The 21353-nt window shown below is 41.9% G+C and overlaps 1 protein-coding gene and 1 long non-coding RNA gene across 11 annotated transcripts in view; one reads left to right on the top strand and one right to left on the bottom strand.

Annotated features, from left to right (window-relative positions):
- The window catches only part of LOC129049900 (uncharacterized), a 36910-nt gene extending 32793 nt beyond the window's left edge, over positions 1-4117 (bottom strand). For 2 of the 3 annotated variants that reach the window (XR_008513284.2, XR_010137041.1), the window contains exons 1-2: positions 3763-4101; positions 948-1280 (exon numbers count right to left, since the gene is read on the bottom strand). This is a non-coding gene — a long non-coding RNA (uncharacterized LOC129049900). Of the gene's footprint in view, positions 1-947; positions 1281-3762 lie in introns of all 3 variants that reach the window. The other variant, XR_008513283.2, reaches the window with a different exon arrangement.
- DDHD1 (DDHD domain containing 1) overlaps positions 4114-21353 on the top strand; it is a 118429-nt gene continuing 101189 nt past the window's right edge. For 5 of the 8 annotated variants that reach the window (XM_063715850.1, XM_024231928.3, XM_054530665.2 and 2 more), the window contains exon 1: positions 4148-5210. In XM_063715850.1, the coding sequence (XP_063571920.1) occupies positions 4373-5210 (838 nt within the window). In that variant the 5' untranslated portion in view covers positions 4148-4372. Of the gene's footprint in view, positions 5211-21353 lie in introns of all 8 variants that reach the window. The other 3 variants (XM_024231933.3, XM_024231930.3, XM_024231932.3) reach the window with 2 other exon arrangements.

Here is a 21353-nt window from a genome sequence, read left to right as displayed (position 1 = left end):
ATGAATAAATGGAAGGATTAATGACTTTATTCATTATGAATCCCTACGTTATTTCTGCCCATCTTGCTTCCTTTGGATTGTAATTTGATTTTGTTTATTGATCTGTCTGTAGGGAGAGAATGACCCCGTGGTAGTGATGCAGCTATAGTGGCATTACAATTATATTCCTCATATGAATTTAAAAGTTGGCATTGTGGTTTTATTTATAGACACCACTAGACTGTGAATGCTTCACTGTAGAGCCTAGCACAGTGCCTGAAATGTCCAGCGAATGTTCCCTGCTTCAGTCTAGGTTGCTATTTCATTTGGTCAGGGCATCAAATAAAACACTCTCATCTTTAAAAACTGGATAAGTGGTAATCCTAAAAATAAAAAGTGAAATAAAATTTAAGGTGTGGTGGATGGCTTATCGAACACGAGATACAGCAGATAGGGGCATGGTTATGTCTGCCCTCTTTCTTTCATTCTAAATAGATGTCTTCCATCATACACTTTGGATGAAGCTATTTCAAGTGCAGGTGTGGGATGTTGGCTCAGGATAAATTACTTGGCATCAAGCATTCCCTAATGTTACAAAGGTGAAGACAGGTTAAAATGAACAACATAGTGGCTTGTGCCTGTAATACTAGCTACTGGGGAGGCTGCAGCAGGAGGATTACTTGAGGCCAGGAGTTTGAGGCTGCAGTGAGCTAGGATTGGCCTACTATACTTCACCTGGGCAACAGCAAGACCCTATCTCTAAAATAATAAAATGAATAACAGGGACAAACTTTAAGAAAAGAAGAAAAGGGAAAGCACACAATTGCACTAAAACATCTTTGAGACGCATGGAGGAGATGGCCATTGTTACCAGATAGCTCTTGCCATATGCCTAATGGAGACAGGAAGGTGGTAGGATACACAGACGAGCTGTTTTAGTCTTTTGTAGTACAAACCAACTGGCTTACCTCTTTTTTTTTTACTCCACACCAGTAACTCCGTCAGGCTTGATTCCACATGCACCTGTTTCTTGCGGCAGCAAGGCCCAGTAATGCCAGAAGTCTGAATCAATCACACTTATTTGCCTTACATGAAAGAGGCCTGGTCTTGCGTAATTATTAAAATACAGTGGAATGCTTTACATAGAGCCATGGAAGTTCAGATAATGCTATGTCCATTGTACACACTAATCATGTAGAGTGGTGAGCAGCCACCTGACACCTATTCTGGCAGGTGGGGACTAGAATAGATGCCCCAACCCATCTCCGTCTGGTCAGGATCATATTACCTGAGAAGACGATCTAGAAAACAAAAGGAGAGTAGGAACAGGAGGCATTAGATAAAACATGACTTTTTAAGCAGAAAAGTTGAGAAAAACAACATCATGACCTTTGCCTTGATATGGCTAGGGAGTAAAAAGAAAATAAACACATGCAGTCCACATGAAGTTAGATATTGTGCTCTCAAATATTTTCTGAGCACTGTCAGCCTGGGACCCAGTATATGGGTCTGCCATAGCCCAAGCTCACTTCCAAGGGGCAGAAGCAATCTCAGCCCACAAATGTTGATTGACATCTCCCCTCAACAAGGTCTAGACCAAGCTTGTCCAACCTGCAGCCCATGGGCCATATGCAGCCCAGGATGGCTTTGAATGTGGCCCAACACAAATTCATAAACTTTCTTAAAACAGTACGAGACTTTTTCGTGATTTTTTAAGCTCATCAGCTATCATCAATGTTAGTGTATTTTATGTGTGACCCAAGACAATTCTTCTTCTTCCGATGTGGCCCAGGAAAGCCAAAAGATTACACACACCCGGCTCTAGACCAAGATAACGAGGTCAGCAAAGAATCTAGGATTCCCTTCTTCTGCCACCTGGGTTGTGTTGAGAATCAACATTTCCTTCAAAAATGATCACTCTACCTAAAAGGAGTGTGGCATTTCCCCAGTGAACCACAAGAGGATAATCGTCTCAAAATAACCAAATAAGCACACTTAAAAATAATAGAAACATTCATTCAATGCGAAACAGAAAGTACTTTTTTTTTTCCCAAGACGGAGTCTTGCTCTGTCGCCCAGGCTGGAGTGCAGTGGCGCGATCTAGGCTCACTACAAGCTCCGCCTCCCGGGTTCACGCCATTCTCCTGCCTCAGCCTCCCGAGTAGCTGGGACTACAGGCACCCGCCACCACACCCGGCTAATTTTTTGTATTTTTTTTAGTAGAGACAGGTTTCACCATGTTAGCCAGGATGGTCTCGATCTCCTGACCTCGTGATCCGTCCACCTTGGCCTCCCAAAATGCTGGGATTACAGGCGTGAGCCACCGCCCCCGGCCTTAGTACTTTTTTTTTTTTTTTCTAACAGAGGATAATGTTAACAGAAATTGTGTAGTCAAGAGTTAAAATCTGGCCAAAATAATCTGACCAGATAGCTATATAGTTAGGCTACATTCTATCAAGAAACATAAAGGAATAGAGATATTTTAAATGTTGTGATATTCCTTATTTATAATCCCCTTCATAGTACTTTTCATACTGTACTATAACATAATGTATCTGTTTACTTGTCTGTATCCTCCTCTAGGCTGTAAGTTCCTTGAAGAAATAACTCACTCTCTCCTATTCTCTCTTATAGTAGAAGTTAGCATAGAGGTGCCTGGCATATAGGTGGCCAGACACCTATTCAAACCCTGTAGAATGAATGCTTTTACAGCTAGTAAACAGACCAAAGCTCATACCCAATATCATATTCTGCATATTGTCAATAGAAATATTGGAGGAGAAACTGGGAAGCAGGTACTCAGAAATTTTTTTTGAGTGGTAAAGAGGGTTCTGATCTTAGATGCTTTCAGTCAGAGCTGCAGTATACAATTGGATAGGTTGTTCACTGCACAAGGTTAACCAGCTAAGGGCACTAATTGGGGCAGAAAATCCAGCCTGCATTCCACTTGACAAGCCACGAACTCCAACACCACTCTGTATCTGCCCACAGGAAGCAATGCCTTTTTTCAAATTCCTACAAAGGCCCTGTACAAACTTAAGATGGTCTTGATTTAAATAATGACAGAGTAATAATGTCTGACAGGTTACATCTCAGGAGCAAGAAAAATTGCCCTACCAATCTGATTCCACCAGAGAGTAAAAGAAATAGTGAAGACTGTCTATTCTTAAAATGAAAACACTGAGGTTGGAGTTGGTTTTTCTCTGGATTCTCAACATACGGTGATGTGCTTATAAAATAATTTTTCTTAAATAAAAAAGACCCACATAAGGGAGCCTCTGTATTCAACTTGATCCCAGAATATGAGTTACAGAATCAGAGATGCATAAAAATCTGGAAGAAACCTTAAAATTCATAGAATTCCATTGCTAGAAGGAACTTTAGATATCATCTGGTCCAAGAATCTTAATTTTACAGATAAGGAAACCAAAAAGATCAGGGAGATTATGTGATTTGCCTTTGGCTGGTTAGCAAAGCTAAATCTAGAACCTGGTTGTTTTCTACCTCTCAATCGAATACTGTTTCCCACAGCTGGTTGGACTTGACATCATTATAATCAACTAAGACTGATTGCGCACCCACTGTGTGGGAGAGGCTGACATAGACTTGGTTTCCGTCAAGGGCCTAGCAATGAGGTTGAGAAAACAGGAAATCCAAGCTCAAAATATAAGTAATAATATGAGATGGCATATGAAGCAAGGTTTAGATTCCAGTTTCCCAGTGGGAGTGGTGACACCAAGGTGAGTGATGGGTGTGGGGTGGAGTGCCCTCGTATCCACACACCTATGCGTCCTGGTTCTGTCTGGAGGCACCAGGGCCAGGTGACAAAACGTCCAGGCGAGGCCGCAGTAGGGCCTAAGGTCAAAAAGAGCAATGCTGAATCCAACATCCCGGAGCCCTCTTCACACGTAGCTTAAGGCTCTGGGCTCATGACCCACATTGTAAGGATGAGTGGGGTAAAGCCTATCCACATCTGGGCTGTGAACTCCAGAAGGGGGGGACCGAGGCAGCTGTGCATGAAGACCGCAGGGAAGGAGGAAGGGAGCCGAGGAAGCCCAAGGGCGGCGGGCGACCTGAGGCCACCCTGGCGCGGCCCGCGCGCGGCGCCGGTGCAGCCCGGGCTTCCGGGGCGGCGCGCGCGGCCGGGGGGCGGGGCGGGGGCCGAAGCACCGCCTACGTCGGGCTGCGTGACAATGGGGCCGGTCGCAGAACGCAGCTGCGGCGGCTGCGGGTCTCGTGGGGGCGGAGCGGCCGCCGCTGCCGCCGCAGCTCGGGTCGGGATTTAAAAGATTAGAAACTCTGGGTAGAGAGGGCGGCGGCGTTGAATGTGTAGCGGAAGCGCTGGGGGTCACGGCTCCGCGCGCCGCCGGGCAGCCGGCGGCGTCTCCACAGCATGAATTACCCGGGTCGCGGGTCCCCACGGAGCCCCGAGCATAACGGCCGAGGCGGCGGCGGCGGCGCCTGGGAGCTGGGCTCAGACGCGGGGCCAGCGTTCGGCGGCAGCGTCTGCTGCTTCGAGCACCTGCCCGGGGGGGACCCGGACGACAGCGACGTGCCCCTGGCCCTGCTGCGCGGGGAACCCGGGCTGCATTTGGCGCCGGGCACCGACGACCACAACCACCACCTCGCGCTGGACCCCTGCCTCAGTGACGAGAACTATGACTTCAGCTCCGCCGAGTCGGGCTCCTCGCTGCGCTACTACAGCGAGGGCGAGAGCGGCGGCGGCGGCAGCTCCTTGTCGCTGCACCCGCCGCAGCAGCCTCCGCTGGTCCCGACGAACTCGGGGGGCGGCGGGGCGACAGGAGGGGCCCCCGGGGAAAGGAAACGTACCCGGCTTGGCGGCCCGGCGGCCCGGCACCGCTATGAGGTAGTGACGGAGCTGGGCCCGGAGGAGGTACGCTGGTTCTACAAGGAGGACAAGAAGACCTGGAAGCCCTTCATCGGCTACGACTCGCTCCGCATCGAGCTCGCCTTCCGGACCCTGCTGCAGACCACGGGTGCCCGGCCCCAGGGCGGGGACCGGGACGGCGACCATGTGTGCTCCCCCACGGGCCCAGCCTCCAGTTCCGGAGAAGATGACGATGAGGACCGCGCCTGCGGCTTCTGCCAGAGTACGACGGGGCACGAGCCGGAGATGGTGGAGCTGGTGAACATCGAGCCTGTGTGCGTGCGGGGCGGCCTCTACGAGGTGGATGTGACCCAAGGAGAGTGCTACCCGGTGTACTGGAACCGTGAGTAGCGGGCCGGGGTTAGGGCAGGACGGGCTGCCCCTGCATGGGCCGATGCGCACCGGTGTGGGTTTGGGACTGGTCGCCGCTAAGAGGGAGGCGCGTGAGGCCTGGCGTTTGGCTGGGGCAGGATGAAGATTGCGCAGGGAGCGTCGGCAGGTGAAGGGTAAACGAGCAGATGGCAAAACCCAAGCTGCCTGGGGTCAGGAGGACTGGATACCTTCGGGGGTAGCGCCTCCTGGGTGAGCCGGGTGCTGCTGCCATCCCCTGGAAGTGATCCAGGACCGGATCCGCAGCCCGAGGTTTAATTTCGTGATCCTACCAGCTTTGTCCACCTGGGGATCTGGTTCGGTCTCATTTACCCTAAACAGCCTATGATTTAAATAGCGGCACGTCTTCTGGAGTAGGAAGGTTTGAGAGGATCTGCTCGAGAATCAACAGCTTAGTTACGGATTCAGGAAAAGTAAAAGAATCCCTGGCGGGAAAGGAGATAGGTTGTTCCCACTGGGTGTGTTCGGAGAGGTGGAAAGCACTGGGTGAAGCAGCTCTGGCAAGTGGCTCCGCTCCCTCGGTGGAATACTGGATTCTGTCTCTTAGGTCCTCATTTACATATTTTTGTCTTTGCATCTTAACCTTGAAAAATTACCATTTCTATGCCTCGTCTTCCTCATCTGTAAAAGGGGAAAAATTGTACTTACCTCACGGGATTGTTGTGAAAGTAAATTAGAAAATATACCTCAAGGGCTTGGAACTATGGTTGGTACTTATGTGTGATATGAGTGTTAACAGTATTTATTAGACAACAACACAGATGGGTTTATAGTTAGAATAGGAGGAAGGTGACCATAAGTATCTGCCAGTGCATGCAGCAAATATTACGTATATAATATATAGGAGATATTCAATAGTCACAGAAGTTATTGACCACCAGTATTATAATATGTAATATACACTTTTAATTTTCATGGGCCCAATGCCCTAACTCAGATGTCTTCATTGATTGTCACAACCCTTAGATCCTTCGTACAGCACTCTGCCCTCTATTAATTAGATGGATTGATGACAGCTTCCTTTCTGTGTGTTTAGCACCTTACCATCGGCAGAGCCCATCACCTTTATCTTTGTACTCTGATAGGGCCTAGTGCAATACATATTCAATAACTAGGTATTGAATTGCATCAGTGATTCTGATAATGTTAAAACATTCATATGTTAAGCATGACTTACTAAGATAGCAATTCCAACGTGTGTCAAATCACCAAATAATAGCAGGAAATTTAATTTCTTACTGCACATTAAGATGATACTAAAGGCATTCGTTACCATTTTTGTAAGGTCAGATTTAGTGAGATCTGTTACATCATTCACTTTTTTAGATTATAAACTCACTAAAGGCAGGGTATGTTTATATTCATTCAGTTCTTTCGTATTCAGAATATTTATATGTGCATAACGGTACTCTTGTGAAGGCATTAAGAAAGATGGGGAAAAGGAAGATCCTTACCCTTTCAGAGCTTCCCACTCGGTGTTTCCTTCAAATGACTTAAACATAATCATAGATTTTTTTTTCCTGAAGATAGAAGTACCAAGACTTAGTGGAGTCAGAAAGTTGGATAAAAATACAGGGTATCCTTGGAGAGGGGGCGGAAACCAAGAGATGAATCTTACCCTTAGATTAAACTGAAGTATGTTCACCAAGAATACTGTGTGCTCTCTTGGTTTTTGATAAAATTGTTAATGCCTGCATGGTACTTCACTGTTTGCAAAGTGATTTTTGACATTCATTATTTTACAGTGATAGCAAATTAATACCAACATTATATACGTGAAGAAACGGGCTCAGCGAAATTAATGAACTTGTCCAAGGTCACTTAGCTAGAAAAGTGATGAAGCAGTTCATTCATTAGTCTAGTGGGGGAATACAGTGCAGTATGCAAAGAGCTTCTGACCCATCCAAGGGTGAGGGTATCAGGAAAGCGTCCCAGAAGATTTAAGACAGAGTCTTACAGGATGAATTTAATGAAGCAGAAAAATAGAGGGAAGGGCATTCCAGCTAGATGGGCCACATACACAAGGACACAGGTCTGAAACTGTGTGGCATTTTAAGGAAGTGAGGTCTACACCTGTAGGCACTGTGACACATGGGGTGGGTGTGGGCTTTGACCAACCACAGAGACCGAAGTATGTGAGGGATGGCATTTGGTCAGGGACAGGATGGAGATTGTGAAGGGAGCACCTGCACATGAATGGCACATTTGGGAGAATAGCTGGAAAAGAGACAAGGTAGATATGCAGTGCTAAGGAGTTTGGCCTTTATCCTGTGAGTAATGAGGAACCAAACAGTAGAAGGTTCTTTATACTTACGTGTGATTAATGACAATGCAAAGGTTGAGCTGGAGAGTTGGAAGCAGAATATCAATAGAATGCTAGTGTCATAAATCAGGTGAAAACTGGTGGGAGCCTACAAAAGTTAACCTAAAGGTAATGTGGACTTATCTTTCTCCAATCTTCTTTCCTAAAGCAAACAGCCATTAAGCCAATTATAGCTTATAAGTTTTTGTTAACTAGCATAAGAGCAACACCTATTTTTATCTGTATTTTAGCATTTTCTAAATAGTTCTCTACAAAATACAATCCTGTGGATGTCCAAGCCCTTGTATAAGCTATAATAAAAACACAGTAGTGCTTTTTGTCTATCCTGTAATTTGCCATTTCTCACAGAATCTCATATAACTTTAATTGGTTTCTTAAGTCTCTGTGTGTAAGTTTTCACACTTTCTAGGAGGGTCCAGTCCCTGTATGGGTTCTTCAGCCTTTCTTCAAATAGAAAAATTCATACTATACGTTGCAGCTTTTGACCTTTCCCCCATTTTACTTTTCCTTTTTAGCTGTTTTGGAAACTGTCTGGTTAGTGGTAATAAAAGAGTTAAAAAAAAAGTCCAGTAAGTTCCTATGTAGAATGGTGGTATGAATCCATTGGCCATTTAGATTTTTGTGGCCTAATTTAGCCCACTGCATCTGGGTGTCAAGGCCAACAAGTTAGCTATACCTATTCTAAAAGAAAGATTTTATTTTATTCTTCCTTTTGAACTTGACTAGCAGATAAAATTTGAACTAATTTGGGGTACATGAATCAGAAAGGAGAACAGAATTTGTCTTCTATTAATGAGGATCCAATATTATTACATATGAAAAAATATCGTAGTAAACTTATTTTTTGTTTTATTGTATGTTTAGATATTCTCCTGGCTGCATGTGGACATTTTAGATAAAAACTAATCATTGCTGAGTAATGGTTAAGTGAACTCTCTTGTTCGCAGTGTTCTTCCTGTTTGTACTCACTTCATAGACTTGTTTTGAGGATTATTATATGTAACATCCTTATTACAGTGGTTGGCACATTGTACTAGGTGTTAACTATATGTGGATCTCACAAAAACTATACACTTTATTTTTAGAAGTTCACATACAGGTTAGTAAGGTTAACCAGTGCACAGTTGTTGAGTGCCCACAGTTTCTTGTTATTACTCAGTAACTCATCAGAGGTGAAAGAATGTCTGTAAGGAACATTGGCAAGAAAGTGGCCAAAGCATTCAGTAATAGCAGATGGGAAGGCATATGGAACATTCTAGAGATATTTCATGAGCTTAGAATAATTCAACAATTTTAGGCCAGGCGTGTTGGCTCATGCCTGTAATCCCAGCACTTTGGGAGGCTGAGGTGGGTGGATCACCTGAGGTCAGGAGTTGGAGACCAGCCTGGCCAACATGGCAAAACCCCGTCTCTACTAAAAGTACAAAAATTAGCCGGGCGTGGTGGCGGGCACCTGTAATCCCAGCTATTCAGGAGGCTGAGGCAGGAGAATCACTTGAACCCGGAGGCAGTGGTTGCAGTGAGCTAAAATTGTGACACTGCACTCCAGCCTGGGTGACAAGAGCAAGACTCCCTCTCAAAAAAAAAAAAAAGAATAATTCAATTCCAATGGCAGTGATGTGTGCGGTTTGCACCAGGGAGTTGTGTGATTTCTATTCATTGACTAAATTAATAAAGCTGTTTAATTGACCAAATTTTTATATGTAGTTTCCAGGAGTCTAATTATAAACCACAGATTTCTTCTTTCCCCTCTGTCACCCCCCACCTTCTGGTATACTTATACAGCGTACTTGCATTATTGTAATTTTAAACCATTTTCAGTTTCAAATGCTTTAGAAATAGACCAGTTGTTTTTGTGGTATATTGCAACAACAGGAAGATTATATTACCAATAAAATGAGATTAAAAAAATTAGAGCTTTTCCCTTAATTATATAATGTTTACAAACTTGGTGTAGATGTGACCATGTTATTCATAATAACAATCCTTTGTGTGGCACAGGGCATCATGGGAAAATAATGGAGTCCCAGGGGGTAGAAGGCACTCTTTTTTGATCAGTTTCTGTCTCCAATAAAGCAGGACTATAGGGATCGTGCCTGACCCTGAAAAACTGTTGGAGACTTTTATCTTTTACTTTTTATAACTGTGTTATTTCCCACTAGCCTGGACTGGAAAGCAGCCTTGGACTGCATTGGAACCCTGACTGCTCAGGTTTACAGTACCAAGGCCCCAGTTTTCTGAGAACCCACCTCATCCTAGATCAGGTCTGCTTTAGAGTGCATTTTAGAATGCACAGTGACCTTCTAAAACAGAAAAAGGATGTGAATGGATAGTGACACGTATGGAGGGCAGGACTTGGCACCTGACCATGGCATTCGGGGCTTCTCTTTCCCTTTGAAATGTGCCATTACTTTAAAAATGGATCTAATATCAGTTATTGATTCACCTTATGTATGGCCAAAATGTTATAATGCATGTTTTGCAAGTGCTGTATGCAAATGCTTAGAGCAATCAGTGTGGTTTTCTTACCGCTGTCAACCACCTCTGCTTTTCTTTCCTCTTTTACCGTTTTCTTATAAAAGAGACCTTGAGTATGCTTCTCTCTTCCAAATTTTATTTTGGGTCTTTTATCTCCATATAACTCTTTATAGTTTGTATTTTGCTGAGAACTTTGATGTCTGGAACCTACAGTTGATCCTTTTTTGTAGAGAGCAAGAAAAATCTGGATGTGCTGGTCAAGGAATCCTCTGAGAATTATGGACACTGGGGGAGGAAAGTGGATGTCAGGGAGGAGAACTAGAAGAAGAATGTATTATTCACAGGAAGCCTAAGATGAAAAATATTGGCAAAAGAGATTGGGAAATATAGGTAGTTATGGAATTCCTAATAACTAGGGAATCTGACCTAAGACCTTTGTTTTTTCGTGAGTGTAGTGGAATTTAAACTGTGCATGTTATACAAAAAAAAAAAAAAAAAAACTGTCAGCATTGATGAAGGGTACAGATATACAGAGTCCCTTCTTTTTTTCCACAATACACTCTAAAAGTTCAGTTAAAAAGTAGAACAAGGAGAAATTTTTTTATAGTTACTGTATATAATCTACAGTTCTACTCTTTTGCGTCTACATTGGTAAAGGGAAATCGTACCCATAACAAGTGTTGAATCACTGACAATTGAGTAGATTAATAGGGTGAAAACCACAATGCAGATACTTTCTGATACTCCTAGATTAGGAGACAAGTGAAATTCAAGGTGGTAAAAAATTGGAACTTGCCTGTACCAGAGAACTGAAGAAAAACAGTAGCAAAATTGATAGGATCATATAAGAGTAATTATATTTTATATACTGCTTTTTAGCATCAACAGATTGTCAACAAGATTGAATTATACATTAATTAATTTTTTTTTTTTTTGAGATGCTCTGTTGCCCTGGATGAAGTACAGTGGTGTGATCTCAGCTCACTGCAACCTCTGCCTCCCAGGTTCAAGCGATTCTCCTGCCTCAGCCTCCCTAGTAGGTGGGAGTACAGGCATGTGCCACCATGCCTGGCTAATTTTTATATTCTTAGTAGATATGGAGTTTCACCATTTTGGCCAGGCTGATCTTGAAGTCCTGACCTCAAGTAATCCACCCACCTTGGCCTCCCAAAGTGCTGGGATTACAGGTGTAAGCCACCGCGCCCAGCCTTTTTGTTTGTTTGTTTGTTTGTTTTGAGACGGAGTTTCACTCTTATTTGCCCAGGCTGGAGTGCAATGGCATGATCTCAGCTCACTGCAACCTCTGCCTCCCAGGTTCCAGTGATTCTCCTGCCTCAGCCTCCCAAGTAGCTGAGATTACAGGCATGTGCCACAGTGTTTGGCTAATTGTGTATTTTCAGTAGAGACAGGGTTTCACTATGTCGGTCAGGCTGGTCTTGAACTCCTGACCTCAAGTGATCCACCTGCCTCGGCCTCCCAAAGTGCTGGGATTACAGGCATGAGCCACCATACCCTGCCCATTAATGTTTATTTTAATGTCTTATTACATTAAGCTATCTCTAGATAATATTTATAATCATTGCTCTGTATGTTTAAATAAACTCTATTGAATGACTGCCGGGGATCAGGTCACCCTTTGGAAATGACATTGTTATTGGTACTTCTGTATTCCAAGACCTCAGATACTGGAAAATCCTTGAGAAATACAAATTCCATCTGAATGGATGGCTTTTCCAAATAATGGAGAGTTAAGCTTTTATGTGCTAGAATGTAATATTAACTATATGAATGGAAATCTCTCTGATATTACTAATTGTCTCTGGCTGCTTCTCAGTGGACTATCTTTCTGAACATTGATGCAGGATATCCTTTGAGAAACATGATATGGGACAAATAACTAGTTGTACTATGTTAAAACTTTTTTTTTTTTTTTGAGACAAGGTTTTGTTCTGTCGCTTAGGCCAGAGTAAAGTGGAGTGATCATAGCTCACTGCAGCCTTGACCTCCCAGGCTCAGGCAATCCTCCCACCTCAGCCTTCAAAGAATCTAGGTCCATAGGTGCACGTCACCATGCCCAGCTAATTTTTAAAATTATTACTTGTAGAGATATGGTCTTCCTATGTTGCCCAGGGTGGTCTCAAACTCCTGGGCTCAAGCAGCCCTCCTGCCTCAGCCTCCCACAGTGCTGGGACTGCAGGGATGATCCATCACACCCAGCAGTGTTAAAACTGAAGATTTTAAAGCACATGCCATGGAATGCTCTGCTCAGTAACTTTTTTTTAAAATTATTTTTGAGATGGAGTCTCCCTCTGTCATCCAGGCTAGAGTGCAGTGGCACCATCTCGGCTCACTGCAACCTCCACCTCCCAGGTTCAAAAAATTCTCATTCCTCAGCCTCCCGAGTAGCTGGGATCACAGGCCAGCGCCATCACACCCGGCTAAGTTTTGTATGTTTAGTGGAGACGGGGTTTCACCATGTTGGTAAGCCTGGTCTTGAACTCCTGACCTCAGGTGATCCACCTGCCTCAGCCTCCCAAAGTGCTGGGATTACAAATGTGAGCCACCGCTCCCGGTCTCTGCTCAGTAATTTTGGATGATGCACAGGGAGCAGAGTCAGAATTACTTCTAAGCCTTAGTATAGACATTTAGTTAAATGCAATCCAACTCTTATATTTTACAACTTACTGCAACTACTTAATAGCAACTTTTAGTTCATATTTTATTGGCTGAGTCTGTTATTCTGATTCTGTAGAATTGCTTCTAACTAGGCCCAGGGTATCTCATGTGTACCTGACACACCTACTTAGACCTTCAGTAAAACTTGCATTTTAACATCTGGTATATGTTTCAACATTAAGTGCACCCAAGTTTGTTTATTTTTTAAACAAAGTCTTTGCTGTAAATCAAAAGACAATTGTAGGAAAGAGAGAATCTACTTCAAACCAAAGATGTTGTTGAGCACCCAAACTGAGGAAAGAAAGCACAATGTGGTTGCTGAAGCACTTTCAGTGACTCATATTCTTCCAATGTGGCTATCTACTGCTGAAATGAACCTTTCCTATATGGCTAACACCATATGAGACAAGTGTACCTGTCTGTAAGGTTTAGGAAAAGATACTTGCCTTTGCTTAACATTCTCATTGTATGGCCAATCACTATTATGCTTCTTATTTAAGATTAGCACCAGTTACCCATGATTCTGCTCTTTGCCTTTCGCTGGAAAACATTAGGACTTTATATTTTAGAATATCTGGTTGGATATAGTTGTAGTTTATTCTTTCACCTATTTACTGTTTCGCTTGTTATGCTATTTTGTATAAACTACATTATTACATTTGTTTTGGTAGGGGAGAAAGGTGCAACTATGTCTCATGTATAGTGAATGCCCCTAATCTTGGAATACTGGGTTGAATCATTTGGAATTCTAATTGCCTGGCAGGATTCTGCCTTGTATGGAAAGACCTACAATCCATCAAGGAGTATGATAGGCCACATACAAAGGTTGAGCCTTGTAAAAAGTAAAGTAGAAGTTCCTCTTCAAAGACTTTCCTCCCCATCTAATTAAGAATAAGAGTAACTTCTCTTAGAAGCAAAATTTATTCAAAGACCTGTGCTAACTTTCTTAAATATCTGCTAGCCATAATAAAGAAATCAATGTACTTTATGTTCTTAGCTCCTACAATTTAGCCTAAATATTTGCCCTCGCATGCTTATACTGGTCCAAGCAAGCATTAAGTCATAGCCTGTTCCCCTTCCTAATTTGAAGGTGTTTTTACTTTTCTCAGCATTCCACAAGTTACTTCCTCCTTCCTTTGTTGTCCTCTGCCTTTGCTTCTTTTAAAAAGTTCTAAGTTGCTAGCCAATCAGGACAAATACAGAATATGAGGTCCTGTTCCAGCCAATAGAAACCAGACACAGCAGTAAGGTGGACACGTCAGGTTATAAATGACCCTGTCTCCTTTGTTTGGTGCACTCTCATGGCAGAACTGCTGGCGAGTGTACCCTTTCTGCAGAAAGTAAAAATGGCCTTGCTGAGGAAATTAAATTTATGTTCAAGAGCTATTTCTTTACGGCACCGAGGAACAAGCGTTTCTAACAAACGTGGTTTACAGCATTTGTTTTCAAATCACCACTTACCTTACCACAGCTCATCAGTTTCGTCTCTGCCACCTCCATTTCAATTCTTACTGGTTTTTCTAGGGAGGCAACATTGTTTAGTGTTTCAAGAATGTTAAGGACCACTGGATCCAGACTTGGCTCAAATCCCAGCTCTGCTGTACACTGTGACCTTGAGCAACTGAAATTCCCTGTGTCTTAGTTTCTTCTTCTATAAAATGTGGATAATACTACCTACCTCTTGTGATTGTTTTTAATAGTTAAAATATTTAAAGATCTTAAAAATATCCCATGATGAATAGTAAGTTCTATAAAACTGTTAGCTATGATTGTTTCTCCATCTTCCTGCCTATTCTTCCAAATTTCCAACCCAGTTGACATTCTTGGCTCTCCTGTTTCAATTTGTAGTCTCTTTCCTCACATGGCATATTCTTGGCCTGCCATCTTGATAATCAACTCTCAAATCGGCACAGCCCTAGATCCTCTGTAACTGTTGCCTGCCTTTATGAGAAGCTGTGATTTTTGTCTGGTCTCTCAGGCCCCAGAAAGATTGGTGCTGTCTTGAGTTCTCCTGGCTTGGACCTGGGAGAAGTTCACCAGTGATTCTCTTACAAATCTATTGCCTATGGGAAAGGAGGAATTTTTTCCCATAAAAGCATTCTAAATTCTTGAGCATATGCTTTTGTTGGTATGCAGATCCTATCACCAAATGTGAGAGATACCAACTTTATCCCCAGAGCTCATTTAGACGACTCTCCCAGCTACCAGGATTTTTGATAAAATAGAGAACTTTACAGTTTTCTAAAAGACTGCTCAGTTTTCAGTTAAGGCAAAGCCAGTAATGTTCCTGGTTTTTTTGTTTGTTTGTTTGTTTTGTTTTTGCCATGCCAGCAAGAAAAAAATGGCCCACAATTCTTCTTATGATGGAGACCTTAGCATGAAAACTATGAGAGAATCCTCTTAATTGATCTGCAGTTAAACCAGCAGTAGTGGGGATGGCAGCTAGGTTCTGGCACTTAGTGTAAAATCTAACAGTATAAAATAATCTTGAATCTCTCCTTAGTCAATGGACGTGACAGCCATTCCTTATCCAGCACTGGCAATAAAAACCATGTGGGAACAGATACACAGATCTTTGTTGTCAAATTCCCTTAGTTTGAATCCTTGATTTACCATAGTTATATGCCTTTGGGCAAGTTATAATCTCTGTGGCCTAATTGATTTCTCCTTTGTAAATGGGGATCATTCCTGCTTCCAAGAGTTATTATCAGGTGATTATTATTATTAAGATTTAATTGAAGTACATATATGCAGAATGCTTAGCACAGTGCCTAGGTCAATAAGTGTTAGCTAAGCCAGGCTGGTATATTTGCTCTTGAAATAGAAGCCTATCTTCTGGGAATTAAAAAAAATACGTGGTAAACCTGTTCTATTTGGGGTTGAGGGGAAGGGTGGAAAGCTATGACTCTATCAAAATTACTTCAGCCTATACTTGATAACCATATATACACATACATACACACATGTACTATATATATTTTCATGTACTCGTCTTAAAACTACTTAATCACTCCAAGAGTTCTGGGAGTCACAGTGAAGTTTCACACTTCACCTTAATTCCTCCTTTGAACTCTGAGTTTGAAGAAAATGTAGAACTTTCTAGGTAAGATGAAGACAATGGAATACTCTTCAGCCTCTTATTGCCTCTGTTGGATTCTGTAGTCTGCAGAATGGCAACCTGTGTTGTTAATTTCTAACACTTGTGTGTGACCAGTAGTTTGCAGATTTAATTGAGTGTAACAGTTACTGGGAAGATTGTTAAAATACAGATTCTCAGATCTTATCCCTGGAGATTTGGTACAAGAGATCTGAGCTAGGTCCAGAGAATCTTCCTCTTTAATAGAAGAAATTCTGTTTGCAAGGGGTTCGAAGACCTTACTTTGGTAATTCTGTTAGTTCATAAACCGCCTAGTCTAAATGGCCAGAAGCTGCCTCATCTTCACTTGTTTTCACTTACACTCTGAGAATTACCAGTTCAGTCAATCCAAGATTGCATTTCAAGAGATTCTAGGGGAGTTAACCTTCTTCTGGCAAATTGGTAGTTTTATTTAATCTCTATTGTTCTTTCTACCTATGTATTGCCACTCTGTCCTTCTAATTTAAAACTTCTGTATCTTATTGATCTGTATTATTTTGTCAGTGAGGAGAAGGATGAAGTCTCCAACCATAATTGTGGATATAGTTAGCCTGAATAAAGTTATATTGGTTTTTGCTTCATGTATTTTGAAGCTCTGTTTATAGATGTGTATACATTTAGGATTATTACATCCTTTGATGAAATACTGCCTTTATCACTTTGAAATATCCTGCTTTATCTCTGGTAATGTTTCTTTTGTTAAAGTCTACTTTATTTGATACTAATATAGCCACTCTAGATTCCTTTTGATTAGTATTTGCAATTTGTATCTTTTCCTGTCCTTTTACTTTTAAACCTGTATGTGTATTTACCTATCTGTTGGGTCCTGTTTTTTAAAATTTGTTCTGACAACCTCTGCCTTTCAATTGGCATTTTAGACCATTTACATTTAGTGTGATTAATGCTAAGTTTGATTTTAAAATGAACATCCTGCTGCTAATTTTCTATTTGTCCCCTTTGTTCTTCATTCCCTTTCTTCTCTTTTCCTGCCTTCTTTGGGATTGGATTTTGTTTAATGCTTCTCTTCTATCTTTAATATTAGTTTTTAGGGATACTTTTTCATAGTTATCTAGGTTTGTGTTCTCTGAGTTTTTTTGGTTGGTTGTGTGTTTTTTGAGACAGAGTCTCGCTCTGTTGCCCAGGCTGGAGTGCAGTGGCACAATCTCAGCTCACTGCAACCTCCACCTCCCGGGTTCAAGCAATTCTCCTGCCTAAGCCTCCCAAGTAGCTGGGATTACAGGCGCACATCACACTTGGCTAATTTTTGTATTTTTAGTAGAGATGGGGTTTCACCATGTTGATCAGGCTGGTCTTAAACTCCTGACCTCAGGTGCTCTACCCACCTCGACCTCCCAAAGTGCTGGGATCACAGGCATGAGCCACTGCACCAGGTCTTTCTAAGCTTTTTGAATTTTAATTACATATATATGTTAGATCATTTGATATAGTTCCGCAGCTCATGGATGCTGTATTCTGTTTAATTTTTCCCCCACTCTTTTTTTTCTTTGTATTTGTATTTGCATAATTTTTATTAACTTATTTTCGAGTTTACTGATTCTTTCCTCAGCTGTGTTGATCAAAGGTATTCTTTATCTATCTTAACCATTTTTCTAGTTTCTGGCATTTCTGTTTGACTCTTATAGTTTCTATTTCCACGCTGAAATTTCTCATCTAATTATACATGTTGCTTACCTTTTCCACTAGAGCCTTTAAAGAGTATATTAATCATAGTTATTTTAATTTTTCTAATAGTTCCAGCATCTGTGGGCATTTCTGGTTTGGGTCTGTTTATACATACATATATTTTTTTTTTTTTTGTGGTCTCTTGACAGTGTGTTGGTTTTTCCCATCTTCTTTGTATGTCTTATAATTTAATTTAAAGTTGGACATCTTGTGGTGGGCAGTAGAGTATTTATGCCTAGAAATAGGCACGCCTTGTTTTTTGTTTTTGTTTTTGTTTTTGTTTTTGTTTTTGAGACAGGGTCTCACTCTGTTGCCCAGGCTGGAGTGCAGTGGTGCGATCTCAGCTCACTGCAACCTCTGCCTCCTGGGTTCAAGTAATTCTCAAGGCATACCTTGTATTTCGCTAGACGTTTAGTGTGGGGGATTGAGCAACCTAGTTGGGAGTCGATCTGCGTTTGGGTTTCATTATTGCTGTGGTTACTATCAGTGCACCACAGGCTTCAAATTCCCGTAGCATTGCCTTGCATTTCGAGTAGAGGGCTGGTTTGCCGAGGATTTTTCTTCAGGTCTGCTTTATTCTTAGCTTCAGGTTTTCCCTTTCCAACTTTATCTCAAAGAAGGTTCTTCATGCTTTTACTCTCCCCCAGAAATAGATGAAACTTACTCCCTAACTTGGTGATGATGGTGTGGGCGAGAGTGGGGAAGGGACATTCTCTGTTGTTCTGGTTCTGCCTTATTCTTAGGCACAGTGTCTCTGGGTCTCAGGAGTGCAGCCTTCTCAGCAATTCTGCCGGACCCCAGCCATGAATGACCTCATGTTCTAGGCCCAGGACAATTTCCTGCCTCTGATAGTTTGCCTGTGTGGGTGTGGGTGTGGGTGTGGGTTTTGTTTTTTTTTTTTTCTCTCCTATTACCTTTTCCCAGCTGCTATGGTTCTTTAGTTGTTGATTTTCTAGCAGCAGCTTAAGGCTTTCATTCCTTAGGTGAGATAGGGAGTAAGGACCTAGACAAGACCTTATAAGGATCCAGGCAGACCTTTCCATACCTGCCACTGTTCCCCTCTCCCAGCCCTGCACTATGAAGGGGATACTTTTTCAAGTTCTTGCCCTTCCCTCAGTCTTTCTTATGAGTTCCTGGTAATATCTGTGGAGAAGAACCTGCAACAAGGTGTAATTTCCTCTTGTGTCTGAAGCCCCAGAAGTTTTATACTCTTACTATAGCCCACACTGGACCTTTAGCAAATTGTTGAAACATTTTTGCTGAAATCTTTTTACTGGCTTGTATGGCATCTGATGTCTTCTCCCTAAGTAAGCAAGTACTTACATCTTATTTTTCCTTAGATAGTATTAGTTAGTTGCACTGTGACCTCAGCTCTCTGAAGGGTTCAAAAATTTTTGTGTCACTCTTGTAGACTGGAAGAACCTTATTAGCATACATTCATTTACCCTCCTCATAGCCGTTTTGCCATTGTCATACATTTCATTACTATTTGTTATAAACACCAAAATACAATCTTTATAAACACCAAAATACAATCTTTTTGCTTTTTTTTTTTTTTTGAGACAGAGTCTCGCTCTGTTGCCCAGGCTGGAGTGCAGTGGCACAATTTTGGCTCACTGCAGCCTCCATCTCCAGGGCTCAAACAGTTCTCCTGCCTCAGCCTCCCAAGTAGCTGGGATTATAGATGTGCAACACCACACCTGGCTAATTTTTGTATTTTTAGTAGAGATAAGGTTTCACCATGTTGGCCAAGCTGATCTTGAACTCCTGACCTCAAGTGATCTGCCCATCTCGGCCTCCAAAAGTCCCGGGATTACAGGCATGAGCCACCGCACCCAGCCTTTAAGTAGTCAATTTTTAAAAAAACAATTTATTTAAATTCTGTTTCTCTTAGTTTTGAAAGATAATTTTGCTGGATATAGAATCCTAGGTGGATATTTTTGTTTCCTTCACAACTTAAATATCACTTCATTGTCTTTCTCTTCTATAGTTTCTGATGAGAAGTTTGCTATTGTTTTTATCTTTGTTCTTCTAACATCCAGCTTTTTTTCCCTGACAGCTTCCTCCCCCCTACCCCCGACTTTATTGATGACTTGCAGCAATTTGATTATGATGTGTCTTGCTTATGATGTGTCTTGCTGTTGTTTTCTTCATAATTCATCTGCATGGGATTTGTTGAGATTCTGGGAACTGTGGGTTTATCACGTTCATCAAATTTGGCTATTCTCCAAATTTATTTTTCTGTTCATCCTACCCCTTATCTCGGATTCCTACTACATGTAAGTCAGTATGCTTTGATATTGCTTAACAACTCTGTACATTTTGATATTGCCCTACAGTATATTGCCCTGTAGCCTTGTGATTTTCTTTTATTTTTATTTTTATTTTTATTTTTTGAGAAAGAGTCTCACTGTGTCACCCAGGCTGGAGTGCAGTGGTGCAATCTCAGCTCACTGCAACCTCCGCCTCCCAAGTTTAAGCGATTCTCCTGTCTCAGCCTCTCAAATAGTTGGAATTACAGGCGTGTGCCACCAAGCCCAGCTAATTTTTGTATTTTTAGTAGAGACAGGGTTTCGCCGTGTTGGCCAGGCTGGTCTCAAACTCCTGACCTCAAGTGATCCACCTGCCTCAGCCTTCCAGAGTGTTGGGATTTCAGGCGTGAGCCACCGCACCTGGCCTGCCCTGTTATTTTCTTTTTTTCTTTGTATTTCATCTTAGTTTCTATTATGTTTCTGTTGCTGTTTTCTTGAATGATTATGTCCTGTTGCTATATTATGACTTTGAAGAATTTCACTGATCTTTTCTTCTGTAATTTCTAATTTACTATTGATCTCATTTGTTAAATGTTTTATTTTTGATGTTGTATTTTTCATTTCTAGGAGTTCATTTTAGGTATTTTTTGTATCTTCTGTTTTCTTCCTCATCATGTTTGTATTTTCCTCCACCTTCTTGAATCTAGGGAGTGAGGAATGGTTGTTTTAACATCTTTTTCTGCCAGTTTTCCCATCCATGTTGTTTCTGGATGTTTTTATTGACTGACTTTTCTCCTGGGTATGTGAATTTTCATGCTTCTTTGGATACCTGTTAGGCATATGCTTTAGATGTTTTTGGATTATGTAGGATTCCTTTAGTACTTTTGGGTTTTATTCTAATGGACAGTTAAGATACTTCAGATTAATTTGTTCTATCAAGGCTTTCTTTTGAGCTTTGTTAGGGTAGTCACAGCAGCATTTAATGGGATAATTTATCTCCACTACTGAGGCACTACCTTTCTGAGGACATTGCTCACTGCCTCTTGGATTAGGTCTTTATATTCTGACTGCTGATTGGAACATGAACTATTGTTGCCTTATATGAGCTCTGGAGATTGTTCCACCTGCTCCTTTCCAGTGGTTCTTTTCTCTGGCTTCAGGTAGTTTTCTCCTTTATGTGCATAAGCCAGTACTCAGCTAAAGAATAAAGGGAACTCTTCTAGAGATCTTTGGCACTGTCTTTCTACAGTGCCAAAATGCTCTGTACTACATTTTGCCTCACAAATTCTAGGTCTTGGCGTTCCTGAACTCTTAGCTGTTTCAAAACTCAATTAGAGTGCTAGGCTTTGTTTGGATTAACTTTCCCTGTGCTATTGCCTGGAAACTCTGGCATTAAGCTTGTACTGTCTCACGTGTCTGTGTGAAGAGACTACCAAAACAGGCTTTGTGTGAGCAACATGGCTGTTTATTTCACCTGGGTGCTGGCGGGCTGAGTCCGAAAAGAGAGTCAGCAAAGGGTGATGGATTATCATTAGTTCTTACAGGTTT

This window comes from Pongo abelii, chromosome 15 (genome assembly GCF_028885655.2).
Source record: "Pongo abelii isolate AG06213 chromosome 15, NHGRI_mPonAbe1-v2.0_pri, whole genome shotgun sequence".
Taxonomy (NCBI): domain Eukaryota; kingdom Metazoa; phylum Chordata; class Mammalia; order Primates; family Hominidae; genus Pongo; species Pongo abelii.
This window is presented reverse-complemented; position numbering and strand designations above follow the sequence as displayed.